General features: G+C 42.6%; 1 protein-coding gene across 1 annotated transcript in view; it reads left to right on the plus strand.

The window, feature by feature from the left end:
* esama (endothelial cell adhesion molecule a) overlaps positions 1-21,872 on the plus strand; it is a 39,078-nt gene that overhangs the window by 10,682 nt on the left and 6,524 nt on the right. The window contains exons 2-4 of the mRNA XM_018755016.2: positions 18,948-19,084; positions 20,645-20,846; positions 21,062-21,217. Coding sequence (XP_018610532.1) covers positions 18,948-19,084; positions 20,645-20,846; positions 21,062-21,217 — 495 coding nt within the window. The remainder of the gene's footprint in view (positions 1-18,947; positions 19,085-20,644; positions 20,847-21,061; positions 21,218-21,872) is intronic.

A 21,872-nucleotide genomic window follows, 5' to 3' on the forward strand; every position in this document is an offset into this window, starting at 1 on the left:
AATGCTCACATTTAGTATGTATGGAGAGCCCATCTCAAATATTTTACATATTGCTGTCTTTGCCATCACCTGTCTCCATGGCAGTTTGCTGCCATCCCTAAAGTGCATAATATGTGTAAACCAGTGGAAATGTGAGAGGAGAGTTTGGTTTAGGAACTAAAGGGGAGGCCAGCAAGTGCTTCAATTTACGAAAACCCGATGTCAGTTAGGTGGAATACCTTTTTATCCTTGCTTTAGTTGTTTTCACCTGTTTGCGAGAAGAATTCCATATTCAGCTATTTGCATCTCGAAAACCCCTCCACACTTTCCATTGTTGCAAACACAAGTCAGCATGCAGCGTAATTATTATTTTGCTGCATATCTGGCTTTTGGAGTTTTATCAAAAGCAATTAAAAATTTGACAGATTATTCCAGATTTATATTCTAATGGAGTTAACCAGGTTTATTTCCTGCAGTGTAGTACAATAGGGTCTCTCCTAAAGTCTAATTCCTTAATAAGTGCTTGTATCTGAATTGACTTAGTTTGATTTACTTTGATTTTAGTTGTAGGTATACATTTTTTCCTGGTTGTGCTGTCTGTCTTAAAGATCTTTTTCCCTCTCTGCTGTCCTGTGTGGCCAGCGGGGCTTGGGGAACTCAAAACATAAATCTTTTTTCATTATTACAATCATGTGTCCTCAGACATCACAAGACATTCTTACCTTCGAGGCAGTTGTAGAAATTGCTGTCAAAATGATTGCCTACGATTCCTAGAGCCACTGTGAAAAATGCATTAAGAACCATTACTGGGAGAAACCGGACTGAGCCAACCATCTCCATACTCTCCTCACCAACATAACCAATCTGTCAGAGCTCAAGGAAATGATAGAAATTATCACTGCCCCCTAAGAAATAGCTTGATCAATGCTTGGAAAGAGGGGAATTGGGGCATGGGGGGGCAGCGTAGATTTCCATTCATCAGTGTAAAAATAGTGAAGCTATTGGGTGCCTCTAGTGGAGCACTAGTACATGTCCGTATGCTCTTCAGTGGGCATCAGAGTTCCACTCCACCCATTTGTCTCCACAGGGTGGGTAAAATGGCTAGGGCCATCTCGTGTTTCACAGCAGTGTCTTCTGGGGTACGGGTTAGAATCAGGCAAAGAGCACTCTCAGATTTGGGTGTCCTCTTTGCCTGTCAAAACCTGTAGCCCACAGAGTGATGACATGCAGGCAGCTCATGCGCTGCACGTCACAGGAGCCTTGTACCTGTTTTTACCTTTCTACAGCTGGTAAGGACTACATACGTCTATGTGGAGACAGGAGTTGGTAAAGTGTATGGGTTAAGTGTGTGTGTGTGTATATGTGTGTGTGTCTATATATATATTTTATATATATATATATATATATATATATATATATGCACTACACGCAGTTATTACTGGAGGTGGTTTGATTGTGTTCAAAGGGACCTTTCCATATTGATTCTAAAGGAGATTAAAATTGCACTAATTGGATAATGGCTGTGAGGCTGCTGCATTTAACAGGGCGAGACGCGTGGTAGTGGATGGAGACGGAGAATGGGAAAGGTGCCGGCTGGAGATGCTGGGAGGAAGATGGTGCCCTGTAAATTACACAGCCTAATCGTGTACTCGAGGATTTGAGCCGGATTATGTTGGAATTCCGAGGCATAAGCAAAATTAGCCCGGTTTTTAATCTGAGATTCAAACAGAGCTCGGTGAGGGGCGAGAAAGCTCCGACAGTGACGCGGTACTGTAGGGGGTTGGGATGCTGAAATGGTTAACATGACAGACGGGGGGGGGAAGGTCCTTCTCCAAACATCATCATCAAGTAAACAGAGAATAGGGACTTCAACGTTATGCACACTGCACAAATGTACAGCCCAGAAACTGCTCATAAATATTTCTACTGCCTGCTGCATAGTATTTATATATATATATATATATATATATATATATATATACAGTGTGTGTGTGTGTGTGTATATATATATATATATAATATATATATATACACACACACACAAACATGTTTCAATAAAATATATATTGTGTGTGTTCAAGAGCAGATTGTAAAGTTGGGTAGCAAGTTCATTGGCTGTATTTCAAAACCAAAACAATTTTATTGCTGTAAAATTGATTTCTTAGAAATAATTAAGGTTTTTTCTGTAAGGGCACTACAGGGCAAAAGTCATGCAGTATCACCTGGACATTTTAGAAAGCAGACACACCTTTTTTTTCAAAATTTTGAAGTGTGTGATCATACAGTATGAAACATATATTTTCAAAATGGATGGCAAAACTGGAAGAGACATTCAGTGTTTTCCCATGGGATGAATGCAGCACGAAATTGAATAAATATGAAGTATTGCATACAGTATCTGTCAGCTGATTTCTATATGTGTGTATGTGTGTGAGTGTAAAAATGTATGTATATATTTTTTGCTTTTTCATTTACTATTTTGAAAGTCTGAAAAATTTTCTGACTTGGATGGTTCCAGTAATAAGTGCAGCAGGGCCCAAATGAAACCTGCAGAGACCAGATAAGTCGTGCGACCGTAGAGTGTGAAGGGAGCGGCTGCCCCTTGTATTATTTTTTTCTATTTATAGAGGGAAAATGAAGGTAAAGGTTTGGGACCAGTCCTTATTTGAGTGCACAGCACACCTCTGCAGAACTTCCTGTGAAAAAACGCTTGCTCTACTGATGCTTTACACTGTACGTGTTGGGGGACGTCTCTCACCAGAACCTGCATTAATGTACCGCTTGGACACTCTGTGTTCTGTCCCTACCTGTCAAATGAAATCACTGATCAGGGTATTAAGTATTACTCCCATTATGTACTTAATTCCAGACAGAAGGATGCAGATATCCCAGTAACCGGGCTGAGTCGCAAGAGGCGCCGTAAATGGCATTCCTTGAACTGTTTTAGTTAAGATGGAACTGTAATGAATGCAGCTTAATTTTGCTAAGGTTAGAATTATACCTATCACTCTTGTTATGATTTATGAACTTTGCTGGCTTATGTAATTCACATGTTTGCGTTCTTTCATGTAGAAGACGGGATGTAAAAGCGGTTATTCTCTTAAAGCCGATATGGTATGATTATGCTGTATTTGTACTTTTCCCTGTATATGTACTTTTTCATGAATCAGTTCCTTATGAAATTAAAAAGGTATTCCTTTAATTAGTCTTTTCAAATTAATTGTTAGTTTATACCCAGTCAGAGAATTCAGGGTTTCCATCTGTCCCTTAGTCATGGTAGAAGCCCTGCAAGTGTTTAGATTCCCCTTGCTGAGGTCATGTGCCAGAAAAATAGGTGTGTGTGTGTGTGTGTGTGTGTGTGTGCGAGCACACGTGCGTGTGCACGCACAAAGTCCCTGACCACTTCCAGGGCAGAGCACAGATTCTTATCCTACAGCTGCAAGGCTTTTTGTAGCTACAATGGCAGTGACATTTCTAATAGACAGGAATTATTTCTGGAAGTATGATGTTTTCCAAGAGAGCTTCTGTGAGTGGTATAATGAATAGATAGTATATGCGCTGTGATATTCAGCCAAAAATCGAATGAATAAATGTTGCTTTGAAAAGTATGTGCTAAAAGGATAAATGCAAATGTAAAATCTGTGTTTTAAAAAGCTGTTTCTAATGAAGGAAAAAACTGTTTCGCATCTTTGTATGTTACGTGAGTTTACCTATGTGGGAGTGTACCCAAAACATGACGAGGGAAAAAAAGACATAAGCAAAACTGGAATCTATCCTGTAAAGGCAAAGTATAATTTAGACGATTTACAGCATGTTATCATTGTGTTTTTCCAAGGATGTGGGGAATCCAGACTCGTAATACCCGTAAAACCGGGCAAGATTAAAGAGCCAGTGCAGACACCCAGGCCTAATCTCCTAAAGTTCCCCTCTCTGTGCTTTGTGTTAATGGGGCACATTAAACAGGCGCAAAAAGTAATTTTAAAGGATGGATCTGCAACCCGGAATGCAGTTTTTTAAAATGTTTGAAATAGTTAGCTGTAGATTTAAATGCCAGTGTTCTATAAAAGGAGACTTTGGGATCTGAGTGCCAGGTCCTATCAGAGTGCTGCCGTAAGTATGATTCAACCGAGGGAGTAATCGCAGATCGGGAAGCAGGATATTTCAGGTAATACCATAACAACAGGGCTCAAGCTGCTTCCTGCAGAGGGGCTGAGGGTAGACAGTTTCTTGTTGATCCTTTGGTTAGGGATTTCTATCTGTGCGGATCCCTGCCCAGCTCACTGCAATCAACAGGGGAAAAACAGCTGTAGGAATAGTATAAACTGAATGCTGGCATAAATGTAAAAGGCTCTTCCTGGAAACCAATTAACTGATGAACTGTGCCAGATAAATTCTGGTTAAATCATATTTATTGTGATTACCTTAGTCTATATGTGCCTAATTTAAGGCTCCCTGCTCAGCTACTTTTTAAAACATTTCCTGCTCCCTTTAACTGTTCAGTGTGAGCAATGCAAGAAACAGAATAGCATAGTGAATTGAACAGTTAATTCCAGTAGCTGATCCTGTACATCATCTATCAGCAGGAAAGGACTTGTATCCTGGTCTGTTCTTTCCCAGACCACCCCCAACCCCCCACGGCCACTTCCCTTCTCTGCCGCCTGGCCCTCCCAGATAAGCCCCCCCACCACCCTCCACCATGTTCAGCTGCAAAGCAATTCCCCCATGCCCCTGATCGCCAGGATAATGCCACCTAAATAAATAAATGTGTTTCTCCCTCTGTGCTGGAATGTGCAGAACCGTGCCACGAGATCTGACTCGGGGCTGTTGCTGCTGAACACTGTGGAAGGAGCCATCCGGACTCCTGAATGAAGTGATGAAAGCTCTCGGTCTCATGAGCAAATCCAGAGAAACGTCACAGAGTGCGGAGAAACATATCCGCGTGTTAAATTGTATTTTCATTTTCATAGATCTCATTATTAATGCTATTGTTTCTTGATAATATTTGGAGGGTTAAGCTCTTTACTCATGTGTTTTTTTTCTTTTTTTTTTTAAACCAAAGTGTACCAGGATTTGAAATTCCTGCATGGTTACCTGTGGGGCTGGAATCTGTTGACTCTGGTCTGATCTCTCAGGGGTTAAAGGGAAACTGTGCTCACAACTGCAACAGCACTGACAAGCCATAGAAACCCTCGCCCTTCCTTCCTGCCATTGGATCATTGTGCACTGCAGAAGAAACAGAGGGGTTAGACATGAGTTCCCTTCCATTGTTTCCTGTCCCAGAGGATTCTGGGAAGGCAGTGTTGTGTTGCAGGGCCTGACCACATTTGTAAACTAACACCAGAGCTGTGACACATCAAGCCAGGTCCGTGCAGTCAGGGCACAAAGGTTCCACTGGGAGGGACATGGACCGGAACGCAATGTTTTATGTGTTTTATCTCTCGAGTTGGACCCTGGTTCTTTTCCTACTCAAAGACAGCAAAGAGCTGTTTTGAATTACACTTAATCGATGTAGACGTTCTTAGATGATGCAGCACTTGCCTTAGCTTTTCAGCTTCTTGGGAGATATTAGCTCATTAATAAGTAATTGTAAGAATCTTGCACTAATCTCTGAACAATGAAATTAGAGGAGAAACAGAGGTGTAGGAGGAAAATCTAAACAATGAATTAAAAAATAAAAAACTAAAGAGCGCATTAAAAATATCCTTTGATGGATGAGTGTTGATGCTGAACAATACTTGATGACTCCTCAATATGCCAGTGAAGGACACTGGTCTTATGTCTTCAAGCACACCTCTGGAACGTGAGGAGGCTCGTATTACTTTACTGTCAGAGATGCCACCAGATCTCAAGTTGCGCAGCGGGAGCCAGAATGGTTGGGACAGCTAGTATTGCCTGCCCTTCTCTCACCTCACCCAGAGCTTACTCGCTTAACACCAGGATGCCTCTATCCTTAACTGGCCTGGCAAAATGTCTGAGGCTATTACTCACAAGCTAGTGTTGGCCCAGAGCCCTGACCTTTGCAAGTGGTCAATACTTAAGTAAAGCGTAACACTCTCGGCAAAACATAAAGTCTTGTTGTTGCATCCTGGCTGCTTGAACACCAGCCTTTAGCGGCCCTCCGAATGAGCTTGACAGGCATGTTGGGAGGAGCTTTCTTGGTGTAATCAGATTACCGTAACGGAACCATGTAGCCCGATATCACCGTGGCCGAATTAGCACCTTATTAGTTTCGGCGGGATAAAGCAGCGTGTGGCCCTATTTAGCATCTTCACGTGTCAGGTTTCACCCAGTTGTGTCTTAATATTGTATGTGTGTGGAATTACTGTGGAATAATTTCTATTTTGGGTAAAATTTTGGGTCAAGTGTCACTCAAAATTTTCTTCCTGAAACCAGTATTATTCCCCCAGCATATTCTACTTTTTAATTTGTTCTATTTTTTTTTTTTTTTTTTTTTCTTTTTGCCCTAACCTCCATCTTTTCAGACAGTGTCAGCTAAGACCGTGCTGGTGAACAGCTGTGCGTCTCACACAAGCAGCTCCTTAAATGGCAGATGAAGCGACATAATCAACATTCGCTCTCTGACCTCGATGCAGATTTGGCCCTCGTGGGCTTTTAACCCGTTGCCTGTTTGCTGTGTCGGAGCTGATAAATCTTGTTATCCTCCAAACGCTTTCCGTGGGTTTCATTTTTTAATGCTTAAGTGCCGACACGGAATCATGGACATGCAAGTCTGATATTAACATTGAAAGGATTACTTTATAATCATGTGTTCATACATTTTCATAAACCTCCAGTGGTATGATGTAACATCTAATACTCCTTATTCAGTGACAATGGGGGCTATTTTACTGAACGCAGAGCACAGTGCCATGATTGTGCCCCACTGACACGTTGTGGAAAGAATGCTGTGAAAGCGGTGTCTGTCTGTCCACTAGGACATGTCACTTTGCCGGATTCTTGAAGACCGGAATCTACAGGCATTGTTATAGCATTGTGTTGGAGTCCCGAGAACATCCCTTGGCACAGTGGATCTCTGACATTGCTTTTCCGACATGCAGTTGACATAGCACAAAGTAGATTTATAATGGCCTGTTATACAGAGGTTTAGTATTAGAGCTGGAATAAATCTGTTCAGGGAGGTGCGGTGGTGCAGTGGTGCAGTGGGTTGGACCGGGTCCTGCTCTCCGGCAGGTCTAGGGTTCGATTCCCACTTGGGGTGCCTTGCGATGGACTGGTATCCTGTCCTGGGTGTGTCCCCTCCACCTCCAGCCTTATGCCCTGTGTTGCCGGGTTAGGCTCTGGCTCCCCGTGACCCCGAATGGGATAAGTGGTTCAGACAGACAATGTAAATCTGTCCAATCTCAGAGGCTGATATTATACTCCAAAGGAGTAGTTAAAGTGTTATGGAAGACATTTGACTAGATTTTTGAAGATGCTACAAGCTGTTCAGCCATACTTGAAATGACCCTGAGATGGTGTACAGAGCAGCTGACATGTGACTGGACTGTAGTATCCCAGAACCTGCTGTCCCTGGCATCCCCTCCCTTCTTGGCTGAGAGACAAGGTAGGACCAGCACGTTAAAGATGGTATGGCTTTGACCTAGATACCGACCAAGCTCTCTTTCACAGCACATCGGTAACTGTGATAAGTTTTGTGCGCAAGTTGGAGTCTATCATTTACATGCGCACACACACACGCACACACATATTGTGGTTAACGATATTGTCCTCTTACAGTTGGAAGTGTACATGTGTATGTTTTGTGACCGCTAATTGATATTGAGGCAGAATAAAATCAGCCTCTGTGGGCACCCTTATGGGACTCCTGCTGTGTAGTGGAGAGCATCTGATTGTTGCACAACCCTATGTTTTATTTTTATTAATTAGTAATAAAAACTTAAAACTAAAACAGTGGCCCTCTTGTTTCCTGCTGTGTCAAATGTGTACCTGTAGATTTTTCAGTAGAAACAAGCACTACCCAGTTTAAAAAAAAATAAATAAAAAAACAGCGGAACAGGTGTTTACAGCAGGCACAGATTAGGAACCGGAGTTTGTCCATTTCATATCAAGGAGTAGCAGTTCCTCCTCATATAACCTCAGTAACTTATGTGGTTCCTTGCAGTCGTCTGCTTCCATCCTGGTTGTGAATGGGAGCAAATGAATCCACTCATCCCTGAATCTCTGGTAGCAGAAGAGGGTGGCTAATGGATCTCCGACTGCCCATCATTGCCTGCGTAGTCCGGTCCAGGAAAGGCTGCTCAAGGTCAGCCCTATGTCACGGCACCAAAGTGCTTCACTGTTTTCCACAGCAGACCTTGCCCTCGCATTGTGGGGTGGGAGCGCAGTCCACAGAGCGCCTGAGATTGTGTTGTCTTTCTTTCACAACAATGGGTGAGCTTGATTCTGCAGACAGCTGTGTGATGAACTGCCGTGCTGTAATTTAAAGGTGGGGGAAACGGGTGTTGCCGAGTCGATGGATGGTACGATTAGTGGTTTCACTGGACTTATTGCCATGGCAACTTGTGTCACTCTTGGTATTAATTGTTTATGTGCTCTAAGGAAATATGCACTTCAACGGAATAATGTTTCAGTATGATTTTTATGCTGACAGTTATTACCCAGGAGAAGCATAAAGTAAAAACAAAACTATTTTGCACCAACGTTTTTTGGCTAGCCTTCATTAAACTCATATGTGTACCGTATATGAATGTAGCTGAAATTTATTAGAGTTTTCCAGTAGATGTATTTTTACTTCAGTGTTTTTTTTTTTTATAGTAACATATTAAACTTTTTACAAAGAACCGAGTAATGTAGCTGGAAGTATTCTCAAGGTCTTTGAACGTACACCTAAAAGAAAAAGATGTGTATTATAATGACATAGCAGATACTAGTGGAAAGCATTTCTGCTGTGTTTATTTATACCATAGTAAAAGCATCACCGAACAAAGTCACGCTACCATCTCTGTGCTTCTTCCTGCAGGCAATGCAAGTGGCTCTTGTCAGATCTCTGAGTTTTGAAAGATGGGATCAAAGCAATAGCTGACGTGACTGTTCTCTGCTTCTTCAGTCTGTAGGTTTTTTTAAATGTCTATATGTGCAATTTTTGCTCGAATGTTAAGGAGACAAAACGTAGGCACTTAGTACACACTAATTGATAGTCATAAAACTACTTTCGGTGCTTAATTAAATGGTTCTGTACGCTGTTGAATAGTCTCCCCAGAATAAAACAAACAGGTCAGAGTATAATGGTAAGATCCATGCCCTTTTCTGTTCTCAAACTGACGTAGCTGGAGCGCTGCCAGACTTCACATACAACTATGAAGGAACCGCAGGCTGATTTTTATTTTTGGATGCTTTTTGTCAAAGCTTGGGAGTCTTGTCCTCAGCTGATGCTGTAATCCTGGGACTCGAGCCAAGGAGTTTGCAAATAAGCATTTTTCTAAAGTATTTGAGGTATTATATGTGTATACTGTGTATTTGTTGTCTGGAAATAAGTTGTCATAGGTGGAACTACACTACAGCACCTCGTGTTACTTGTTTTTGGATGGCAGCAGAAGTTGTGCATTTCATCAATTTGTCTTGCTGAAAAGAAGCAATGGCCCAGTTCATCAGACACTGGAATCTCGCCCATGTCCTACGTCCATACATGATGCTATCTATTGGTTTTGTGTTTTTTTTTTTTTTTATACCTTTCTCCCTTGGAATAGGTCACAGTATGGACTGCAGTCCAAAGGAATGACATTTTCTGTGCATGTCTGGGTTCACTGGGCGGGAGAGTTCCCAGCTTCTATGGCATAAACCCAGGCAGAGGAAGTGAGCCCATGGTTCTGAAAGGGCTCTGAAACAAAGCACATGCTGCATGTCTCCTCGTTCTTTTACCCCACAGGATGCTTAGAAGACTGAGTTACAGACTGTGTACAAGTAATGCTTCTAATAAATGTAATAATTGACCTAATTTTTTTTTTTTTTTTTTTTGGTCTGGAAAACCAATGGCCACATCACAAAAGAGAATGGCAAAGCCACAGAAAATGTAGATACCATATAGTCTCTCAGCATTTCAGACTGAATGAAACTATCACTTTATCAACACTCACCGTTACATTTCAGTCAATATACGTATACCTTAATTTTCACTGAGCATTGCTTCTCTGAGACCGTAACAAGATTACCAGAGAACTCTGTGGGTGTTTACAAAAACAAACCATAACTCAACTGATATGGAAGTGTGGGAACTAGCATCTCCCCAGAGAGTTTCATTTAATCTAAGCTGATGATGCTCCCTGCCTGCCTCGCTAATTGTTGCCTGTCTGAGTTTGCTTTGACTTAATGGTTTTATTTTTGCTCTGCATGTAAACTGTAATGGAATTTACTTTCTAATATCAACATGATTTTCTGGTGCACAGGAAATTGTATAAATACTTATGGCAAGATTAGTCTACCATTTATGATTTCAAAATGAGGTCCTGTGCTATTGTAATTGCTCGCTTTCTCTGTCAAAGAAGAGATGACTAAGGTCTAGATCATCCTTTAAATTCTTAGGTAAGGTGTCCCACAATCACACATTTACCCAAAAGATCTCGGTTTTAGCCCCAACCTATTTTATATTTTAAAATAGTGTTTGGATAATCTACATACTTTATATATGGAACATGTTTGTTTAATTCTACATTTAAAGAAAACATGTTGGACAGTGTTCCCTTTACCAGTTTTTGAAAAATAGAAGCCAGCTTGTGTATGTGGGTTTGTACACATATGCTTGTGTGTGGCATTTTGCCCCCCCCCTCCCAATTTTTTTGGGTCAAACTACTGTACTCTAAAGCACCAGGACTGAAGCCAGCTATCAATTACAGGTCAGTTGATGACAGTTAATTTACTTTTTCATGATGGCAATAGAGATAAATGTGTGAATAGTCAGTATGAGGAGATGTGATTGTCATTTACATTTAATTTAGTAGACACTTTTCTCCAAAGCGACATACATCTCATAGAAAATGCAATGTGTGCATTACATTAGCAGAAAGAGAGACACAGATGCAGATGCGTGATTCTTAAGAAATATTAATTTTATTTATGCCATTTAGGGTAATGTCTAAAACCCTAAAATCTCCTTCTGTTGGTGTAGTGCGGTTTTTGTATTTTTCTCAGAGACGTACGTCACTTTGAAAAACGGTGTCTGCTAAATGAATAAATGTACATGTAAATGTAAAACCATCTGTAATTGCTTTCCAAGACTAGTTTTCAGGTGTGCTGTTTGTCGTGCCTTAGAAAATGAAACGGTGGAAACACAGGCAAGCGGGTAACACAAGATCACTAAAAGCAATCTCAGGCTATTTGATGAGAGAGATTTGCTGGGAGCTGGACAATCTAGATCTTTTCCCAAAGTAACAACCAACCTTCCCTGAGGGTTCGAACACCATATTGTCCATGCAAATGGGTTCATCACATATCCTATGCTTTCACCCCAGGCCTCATAACATTAAGAACCATCCGAGCTGTTTAAGGTCCATATTGTCTGAAGGCTGTTAGACACACTCCAGCACCCAGAAGACCTAGATCTCTTCCTAACACATTACTTACCACTGAACTGGCTCTAAGGTTCAGTGGTAAGTAATGTGTTAAACACCATGCTGCATGCAATAATGTTTCGGGCCAACGTTCACTATGATGACATCTTTATAAGCTGTAACAACAGTGATAATGATTTCATTTGAATAGTTCACCTCTTTATTAATTTGCATGTTTTCTATGGGTTCATGTTCTGCTGCAAATGACTGAAAATGCAAGAAAAAAAAAATACAGTGAATCCCCAACTTATGAACTTTCCAGTAACGAATTGTCTCCGTTACACACCTTGAGTATTTTGGTATTTATTTTTTTCCTGATGTACTGACTGATAGTGATTGCAGACAGTAAGTGGTGCCTAAAGTTTTTCAACATCATACTCTAACTCCACCGCACCCCCCACTCAAAAAATAATATAAGGTTAATGGGACAGTCATTGTGGGGGGTGCGGTGGCGCAGTGGGTTGGACCACAGTCCTGCTCTCCGGTGGGTCTGGGGTTCGAGTCCCACTTGGGGTGCCTTGCGACGGACTGGCGTCCTGTCCTGGGTGTGTCCCCTCCCCCTCCAGCCTTACGCCCTATGTTGCCGGGTAGGCTCCGCAACCCCGTATGGGACAAGCGGTTCAGAAAGTGTGTGTGTAAGAACCCCGTCCAGGGTACTGAGAAACCCGCAGGCGCGTACACGAAGCTGTTTGCCAGCTTGGTCTCTGCGAGCTGCTTACTGAGAGAGAAATGGAAAGAGAGTCCACTGCTTTGTTCCCCTTTTAAATGCAGAGCTGTCATGTTTCTGACATTTAAATTGTATTTATTCATTTAGGTAATGCCTTTCTGCAAAGTAACACACAACTCAGAGTAAACAAAAATGTATTTCACCAAGAAACAGAGATGCAGGTTCAGACACGTGGCTGTCAAAGTACAGCAACGTAGTCCAGTACCACCATTTTTTTTCATATAGTCATTAGGGAGTAGCTGTATCGGTAATTAAAACTGAAGAAAATATACAGTTCATGACAAATCTCTTCAAGATGGTTCCTCTGACACACCTTTTGAGTAATAAACAAAGCCCTGGTTCTTAAGTGGAGAACCCACTGCGAGGGCAAACATTTCTGTATGGCTGAGTTGAGTGGCGCACCACTTTCAGAAATGCCGGATAACATGTTTAACATGTTCCGTGTGTGCCAATGGTCCTAAAGTACTTGAAAAAACAGTCACCAAAGGATGCAGACCATGCACTTTCTTCACAAGACTAAACCACTATGTTTATCATTGATATGTTGAGCCTGGTATCAGAAATTGAGCAATCACATTTTCCAGACATTGGTATCTTACACCGCCACCACCACCAGGTGAAGAACATCCAGTGGCAATATTTGCCCCTAAATGAGAAATCATACGTAGACAGACAGGCTCCTGGAAACCTGTGAGCACATCAGGTTGCTTTTACGAGGCACAAGATTAATCCTTGGTGATTTATCATGGTAAGCCAGTTCATAAGGAGGAGACCCAGGCACCTTGTTAAGCCGCCGGGCTGATAGGATTCCGTCGCCTGTTTCATCTCCGTGTTGTTCAGATTCATCTCCCAGCTGGCCGATCTCTAGGCTCAGTCGTATGTGAGGTCGTGCATTCTCCTCTTGTAAAAATGCATGCCGGAAAATCTTAGCCGTGTACAGTTGGCTCTTCTGGTCAGTGGAGGGCTCTGAGTTACTTCTACCTGTCGTGGTGGTAGAGTAAGGTATATTTTGCGTTATTTCAACAGAAAATTTACTCACCAGCCACAGTATTATGTCTTACTTTAAAGTTAATTCAGTGTGTTTGCCTATTTGCTGTTGACCATTGCAGAACACCAACTGAAATCACAGCAATAGAAATGAAAACAGACTCCACCTTCCAGGGGAAATTGCAGCCTCTTTTGTGTTTGTGAAGGCAGGATGGGGTTAAATGGGTTGGCCAAGATCCCTGGTCTCGGCCTTGACCCCTGCTTTGTGTAGTGCCCTTTCTAATTCTGTCACAACACGTGCATTATCACAGACCTCAGGTTTTTCCTGTCCTGTCCTGGCCTGCCTGCCCTTTGGTACAATGGTGAGGATGCTCTGTTTCTTTAGCCCAAGGAGAGAAGGATGGCTATATTGTTGTTGTCTTTCAGAGTCATGGCAGTCGGACTGGGGAAATGATGTATTCTGAATCTGCTGCTCTACACTAGAAAAGACACCATCTGATCCTCAACTTACTTATTTAGACCTCTTAAGAAATAAATAGTTCATCATAATGTTTGTGCAGTACATTGCACATAAGGGATTTCACATCTGCACAGAATTCCCACTGTCAAAATGGAACACAAGGATGTCCAAAATTATTCATTTTGAAGCATTCATTAAACACCAGACATCTGCGTAAACCAAAAGTGATAAACTCGGTTCAAACAGTACAACTAAGACACAAAGCAAGTGAGAGTGTAGCTATGAGGCAGTTTAAAACCTCAAATGAAATAATAAGTCTCAAATGACTTGAACCAAAAAGAAAGTACACTTATTGACTCTTTCAATGATCATTCATTATTGCTTCATCATATACTGTATGTGTGGCTATTACCCCATTTTTTTCAAATGAACCTAAAATACAGAGTAGAAAATGTATAAAACAATATAAAAATTAAGTCATGACAGTTTGACTGCTGGTTTTAAACATTTGCGCTGAGAACTCATTGTGCCCAAAACTCAAATTCATTAATAAAAGATCTTTCAGATGAATTTGGTATATACTGAGGTGTACATTTGAAGTCAATCATAATTCAAGCCTCAGTGGTCCAGCACTCGGTATTGTGCTAGTGTACGTGACTGTGTGAAAACTGAACCATGTAAAGAAACAAGTGTATCCAAAACAAGGCCTACTGATCCAAGTAGCGTGCACACACACAAACACACACACTGGCTGAAACTGCTTGTCCCAAGCGGGGTCACAGTGAACCGGAGCCTAACCCAGCAACACAGGGTGCAAGGCTGGAGGGAGAGCGAACATACTGTAACGATCCGGCTAAGCTAATGAGTTAGCCCAGATCCTCACGTGGATTCCAGAAAGGCGTAAAATTATATAAATCCAGATGGACACGGACAAAAGGAAGCTCTTCTTTTTAATATCTTGTGGGCAACTATGGATGACATATTTCACACAGCTGTCCTTACAATAAAATAAACAACATTAAAGTAATCTCCAAAACGTGCGAGGCACAAAAGGTGTACACGGCCAAGTATATCAGCCTGCGCACCCGGGAGCGAGCATCGAGGGGGCGGAGCAACCCCTTAGTCTCCACCATGATACGTCATCATTACAATACCCAGGATGGGACGCCAGTCCATTGCAGGGCATCCCAAGTAGGACTCAAACCCCAGCCCCACCAGAGAGCAGGACCTGGCCAAGCCCCCCCCCCGGAGTAGTGTGCATATAACAAAAATAGATAAATCAAAAAAAATCTGTAATGATTCATCTGTACTTCACAGATTCAGATTTGTCGGGTACTTTTTGAAGGTGAGATGAAATCTTGCTGCAACAGTCCCTCCGAAGATGCAGATGAAATTCCAGATCAGATGACCAAGTATCACCAAGTTCCACAGCTCCAATTAACTTCAAAGCCCTTAGCCAAAGTGTCCCTCCCACAGCCCTAGCTCTGAGAGTGTATCAGGCCTTGCACCATCACACCAGCCTTCTCCGCTGTAGAGGAATAAGACAGTTTCAGGAGATGAAAGGGTGGTCCTCACCCAGCAATTAAACTAATGATTTATAAATATTTCTTTCAAAGCCCAAGACGGAAGCAGCGGGGAGGTTGCGGTCGGCCGAGATTGGGTAGACAGTTTTGGTGTGATAGTGCAGACAAGTTTTAAGTTCCCGAATTTTTCTGTTAATTGCTTTCCAAGATGACCACTAGGGAATAGGAATGTGACAGTTATCTGATGGTTCTGCTGATGAGGCTGGTAATGTTCAAAGTGGAGTGTGTGCCCTCTTCAAAAGCCTTGCTGTCTCGCCATGTTGTCTTAAGGGATACGCCCAACTCAAGATGGGTCTGCATCTTCCAGTTGTCCTTTGTAACATATAAAAATTGCTCTGTAACAAAACCATTAGAACGTGACCACTGATAAGGTTTTTTCAACCAATCCATTCATCTGCACATCTATGATGGCAGGATAGCTTTTCCTGGCTGTCAGCGCTGCTCTTGGTCAGGACGTGATCGCGATGGTCGAGACCGATACTCGGAGATGGGTGATCTAATCGGCCCTTCGCGTGCGCCACGGTCCTCTTCCAAGTTGTGATTTTGGATTCTCTTGAAAGAACAGGCAAAAGCAGAAAGGTTTCAGTATGGTTCAAAGGTTGCTGACCTTGTTGACGCTTAAGCGGTTTTGAAAGTGCATGTACATATTCTCTCCAGGATGTAAAGATGCTTATATTTCCCAGGACTCCTGCTCTGTGGACCTCATTTCAAAGGACTGAGCCTTTTGCTTTTTTGCTCTGAAAAAATGCACACTTACAAATAACATTTCATTGTTGGATTGATCGATGCACCTGCTGTCAACATTACGCTTCTGTAAATGAGTATTAGCTTCAGAACAGCTGGGTGCCCCATGTGAATCATCATATTTATCCAAAAGAACTCTTAGGGGGAGGAAGTAGGGGGAGGAGGTAAACAGTTGCCGATCTGCACGTTTCCTGTCAATTAGGCTCGCTTACATCAACTTCCCCAACTTTGTGATATCCTGAATGTGGGCCCTTCCCGACACATCCCTCAGCTCCACATGATGACAGCAGCCACCGATGCACCTGTGGTGACCACCCAGGAGACTGCAGCCCACGGTGTCTCCACACAAGACTTCTCTGCCTTCTCTGAGCTGTGGTGGTACACCAATGAGACTTGTTTCTTTTTTAATATATATATTATTCCAAAGCCATCCTCGATATGACAGTAATAGTGTCTATAAAGTTATCCCAAATGTTTACTCTTATAGCTCTTTGGAAAGGTGGCTCTAAACTTTTGGCCTGCAGTGTATATATTGGTTAAGATGCCATCTTTTTGCGATTATTCATAATAAATTATTTAAAGTCAATCCATCTGCTTGCACCAGCAGGTTAATAATTCTGGCTTGGGACTAAAAGGGAAAGATGGGTCTGTATGCCAGGGGCAAGAGTGGATATGGCCCTCAATCACACCAGTAACTGTTACAAACATACACACAAGATTTTCTCTCGATCTGAAATATGCATGTTCCGAAAAGGAACCTTTTTTCGTGCAGGGTATAAAAAAGAGGTTTGCTCCATATTTAATTCCCATGTTTTTGCTTTTCTAACGTCGTCTTTTCCTTTTCCTCAACTCGTGTGTCACCGTTTCATCGTCCTGTACTCTGCCAGCTCCTGCCAAGAAACTGGCCTCTTTTTCTCGCCATATGAAATGTGAAAAACTGATTTTGCATAAGCTACACTAGCATTTCCCATTACCTGTCAAGCACTTTAACTGCTTGGTAACTACCGATACATTGAGAGCGTCAGCATATGTGAGTGCATGTTTGTGTTTGTTCACGCCTTCTTTGTGGTTTTTAAGGGGAATTGTACAAGCCGCTATAAATGCAGCTGTGAATAAAGTGCGTTAACCGACTCGCGTGCTGGAAAAAAATCGTGAAGCACGAGCGCTGGCACTTAAAGGATCTGTTGTATCAGACGATGACAAAAGCCAACTCCATGAGCTGTTAATGGTATTTGTGAAACAGAAAGTAAAAGTGAAGACCAGTGGTGCTAGCTAGGCTCGGACTTCAGTTTCCCAGGTGCGCGCCGGGGGCAGCTTGGCAGGAGGAGGCCGTTTTCACACCAATGGCTCCATGTAGGAGGGAGACATGAGAAGGAGGTTTTTGAAAGAGGAGCCGGGACAAGGCTCAATGTAATGAAAGGAGGTGGCTGTTGTCGTGGACCCACCACTGAGGACCACCAGCAAGGCACATTTGGGATGTGTTCAGAGGACATCACGCTGGGATGCTGCATGATCTGCTGATAACACACAAACCAGTAAAGACAGGCCAGTAAAAGCGGTAGTTAGCGATGGGTGTCATTCACCCAGCTGGCCCCGCGATTGGGCGTAACAGCTAACTCCCATAGCAGCGGCATATAAACCACATGGGCATTTTCTTCTGAACATTATTAATGGTTTCCAAATGGGAAATTAACACTTAACTTCCTGACTGATTTTTTTTTTTTCCCTCCCTCCTTTGATCATTATTTCTGTCTGGAATCAAATGTAATTTTGCATGTCCTATATCTCTTAATGCCAGTGCTCTTGGTAGTTCAAGACACAGACCCGAATCAATGAGCTGAGAAAAGGTGTGCTTTAAGCTGTGAAACAGCTCAAGTAAATGGTAACAAAAATAAGTGATTAATTTGAAAAGTATTGCTTTATGATTCATGAACACTCCTGGATATGTGCTGCCCCCTTTTGGTTTTGTAGGGACACTGCATTGACCTTTTCAACATGTTTCAGTATGAGAGCCCCAGTGCTATCAGCTGACTTGTACTCTTTTCAATTATTGGAACATAAAAAATAAAAGTAAATTGTTAAAACAAATATATATGGATATCAAAATGAGGAAATTCACAACAAGAAAGAAGTTTTTCTTTTTTGATGTTGAGGTACTGTATAAGGCTGGGCAGTGATGCACTTGAAAATGTTCCTCTGAAATGTTCCATAATTGAGGAGCTCTTTAGCACCCTCATCTGACCTCTTGCCACATTTAGCTTCCCCCATGTCCCAGGGCTCCTCAGGGCCATGTCCCCTGCGCTTGAGCAGCACAGATGGGGCCTCCAGGGCCTAGAAGGGATTATGGGAGATTTTCCTTTATTTAATAAACGCTTGAAAGGACACAGTCTAGGGGGATGGACCTGGGCAAGGAGCAGCAGCCAGAGACATGTCACTTCATTTTCTGGCCAGCAGAGATGCAGCGGGGTGGCCCATTTCCTTTTTCACTCTTCCCTGATTCCAGAGAAAAGAGAATCAAGATGGGGCCATGAACTACAAACAATGAAAAATGTTCAGGAACCAAAGTACGTAGTGTTGATCAGATTCACGTTTCGTGTCGCTCTTAAATCCATTCGGTCAGATATGCAGTGGCGGCTACCTATTCCCTTCTGTGTGTTTCTGCTTGTGTATGAGAAATAATCTAATCTGGGTCCACTGTACCTTTACCGGTGTAAAATCAGCATCACAAGGCCTCATTACAAGGTGTTGGATACTTTTCTCAAGGAGTACAGTATGTATAAAATTATGCCCCATCAGTGTTTTTGTCCCCATGTACAGTAACTCTAGGCAATTTTGCAGTGTTTCCTATTATGGATGATACCTTTGCGCATGCAAGTTGCTTAATTGCTCCCTTGTAATTGCAGGTGAGCCACAAATGATAATACCTCAGAAGAGCATAGAGGTGATCAGAGGCAAGTCGGTGGTGTTACAGGCCTCTTACCAACGTACGCCAAGCATAGAAAACAACGTTGTCATCTGGAACTTTGGCACCTCTAAGCAGGTTTGTATGCGGTTTTGCTTCGGTCCATACTCCTTTTCCAAATTGTCACTATTTCTCCAGATGAAGTCCAAGGAGGCAACACCCCCCTTCCCCAGTCTACCAGTACAGAACAAACCAAAAGTTATTCCTTGAAACCAGTCCTTTTCCAGGAATTTAGATCCACTGCCTCTTGCTGTTTGCCCAGGAAATGGTGAGCATCTCTCTCAAGGTGCCCCTGATTGAAACATGTACTGAACTGTATGGCTCTGAACTGCATCACTTGAACAGAGGGACAGCAGACAGCAGAATTATGAGTATGTTGGAGAGCGTAACCACCTCTGGTGGGAGTAGAGGTGTCTGCCTGTCTTCTGCAATCTACCTCCTTCAAAATTCTGCTGTCCTATTCAGAACGACAAGGCTTGAGAAGACCACCTATCCCCTTCTGGGGTCTGTGTATTACCACATTCCTGGAAGGAGCCAACACATCTCAGCTGCTGTCTGTTATATGACATGACAGAACTGCTTTAAAGCCCTCACGGCTCTAGAGGAGGGAATGGGAGTCCTTGGGGATTGGGCTGGCCCAGTTTTTGTAAAAAAAAAAGCCTTTCCTTATGTACAGGAAGACCTCTTATCGCTTCGCACTTCTGTACTGCAGCAATAGCATTCCAGCATGGAGAAACTACAAAGGACATCTTCATCATGTTAACAGGATATTGATGTCATTTGTAGTTCGTAGCTCATGAGACAGATTTGCATTGATCACTTGAAACCACTGCTGCTGAGCCTTCACAGTAACATTGACCGCTGCTTGAAAGCTCATCGCAAAGTAAGGTTTGACTTTGACCAAGTGCGCTTGTGATTTCCTGGACTGACTTTACAAAGAAGGTTCACTTCTGTTATACTGTTAATTTGGTAACCTGTTCTTTGGCACAGTAGTTGTAAAAAAATACAGTAGTAGTACCTTTCATTCATGAGTTCTTTGGAAGTCGCTTTGGAGAAAAGCATCTGCTAAATAAATTTAAAAAAATGTAGTAGTAAAAAAAAACAGCTCAATTTTGTCTTTAATGTTTTCATGTGGTGGCAATATTTAGTCATTGTTCTTGACACTGGATGCCACTTCCTGCTACAGTACCCTTGGGTGAGGTACTTACCCTAGTTGCTCCAGTAAAAATCAATTGCTTCTATAAATGGGTAAATCATTGTAAGCTAGTGTAAGAGTCCAACATTTTAAGTCACCTTGAACAAAGGCCTTAACTAATGGTTCATAATAGTTGATTCTGAATTGGGAATGCCATAAATAGAGCATAGTGAATGAACAATGGTGCTGAGTCTACACCTCTGAGGGGAGGTTAAAGAAAAGTCTTAAGCTCAAAATTACATGACGCGACTGTTGTTGAAACCTTTCGGAAGTCTCCAAATCGACGAAATAAACACGCAAGGTCTTTCCGTTCACCAGCAGCAGAAATTTATTTGCACTGCTTCTTTAAATATCCAGCTATATAAAGAAATGCCTGACTTATGTGCTTCATGTAAATAAATAAAATGTGCTCAATGTATAGCTGCTATCTGCTTATTTTTCAGGTCATATCCTACACTAAGGATGGGTCCAGCAAAGGAGATCCCCATTTTGCAGATCGGGTGTGTTTCCTTAACACTATGCCCTCGACCAATCTGTCCATTTCCATCAACAACACGATGGAGAACGACTCGGGGAGCTACGTATGCCAGGTTATCGTTCCAAATGCTTCTGGCATCGTCGGGGAGGTGACACTCACGGTCAATGGTGAGCACAGGCCTGTAGGAGCAGGGTGAGGGTGGAGGTGAGAAACTCCTCCAGGCTAGAGACCATCTAAATTAGGCTCTGAAACTGAGAACCCGAATACATTTTATTGTTTTCAAAGTGATTTGATGAGTTGAGATTGAATGGGATTGTTTGAGATAAACTGAGATGACTGTCACCGATGCACCGGTAAACATTTTGCTTGTCTCCCGCCTCAGTCCCCCCATCGTTGCCCCAGTGTCAGATGTCGGGGAAGCCTGTGCTGAAAGGAAATGTGACACTGAGCTGCAGCTCCAAAGAAGGCAAGCCAGCACCCAAATACCAATGGAGCAGGGCCCCCCCCAGGCCCGCCGTCTTCTTTCCCCCTTTGCAGGGTGAGTACCTCCACAGATCACCTCCACCTCTTCGTTGTGACATCGCCGTCCCTCTCTCTTGACTTCATCTTTACTACGAAGGGGTATTTGTCAGCAGGAAACGAGTGTCGCCCAGACAGAAGTGCTGGCAGAGTCGCCTACGAGATCATGTCTCACGGTGTATTTCGCTTTCTTGTGGTTTTCCTCAAGCACCCTAACTTAAAACAGTTAGCTTGATTTAATGAATTAGCGCTACAGTGGTTTGCCCGTGACTCAGAACACCAGAGCGAGGAGAGTGCAAAAGCCAAACCTACTGTCTACACGCTGGATGCTGCTACTTTCTAGCTATCAGATTTTAATAAGATTTAAGAAGACTCGGTGGTACAGCGAGTGGTGCTGCTGTCTCACAGCGCCTGGGTGGTGTGAGAGGACATGGGTTTGATCCCTGCTCAGTCTGTGTGGAGTTTGCATGTTCTCCCTGTTTCTGTGTTGGTTTCCTCCAGGTGCTCTGGTTTCCTCCCACAGTCCAAAGACATGCTGTTCAGGTTCACCCATAGTGTGTGTGTGTGTGTGTTCCACTGATGTATGGATGAGTGACCCATTGTAAGTAGTGTATCTAGTGTAAGTCACCTTCGTGAATAAGGTGTGTGGGCTGATAACACTACATAGGGTTCAT

The sequence above is a fragment of the Scleropages formosus genome, chromosome 4 (genome assembly GCF_900964775.1).
Source record: "Scleropages formosus chromosome 4, fSclFor1.1, whole genome shotgun sequence".
Taxonomy (NCBI): Eukaryota; Metazoa; Chordata; class Actinopteri; order Osteoglossiformes; family Osteoglossidae; genus Scleropages; species Scleropages formosus.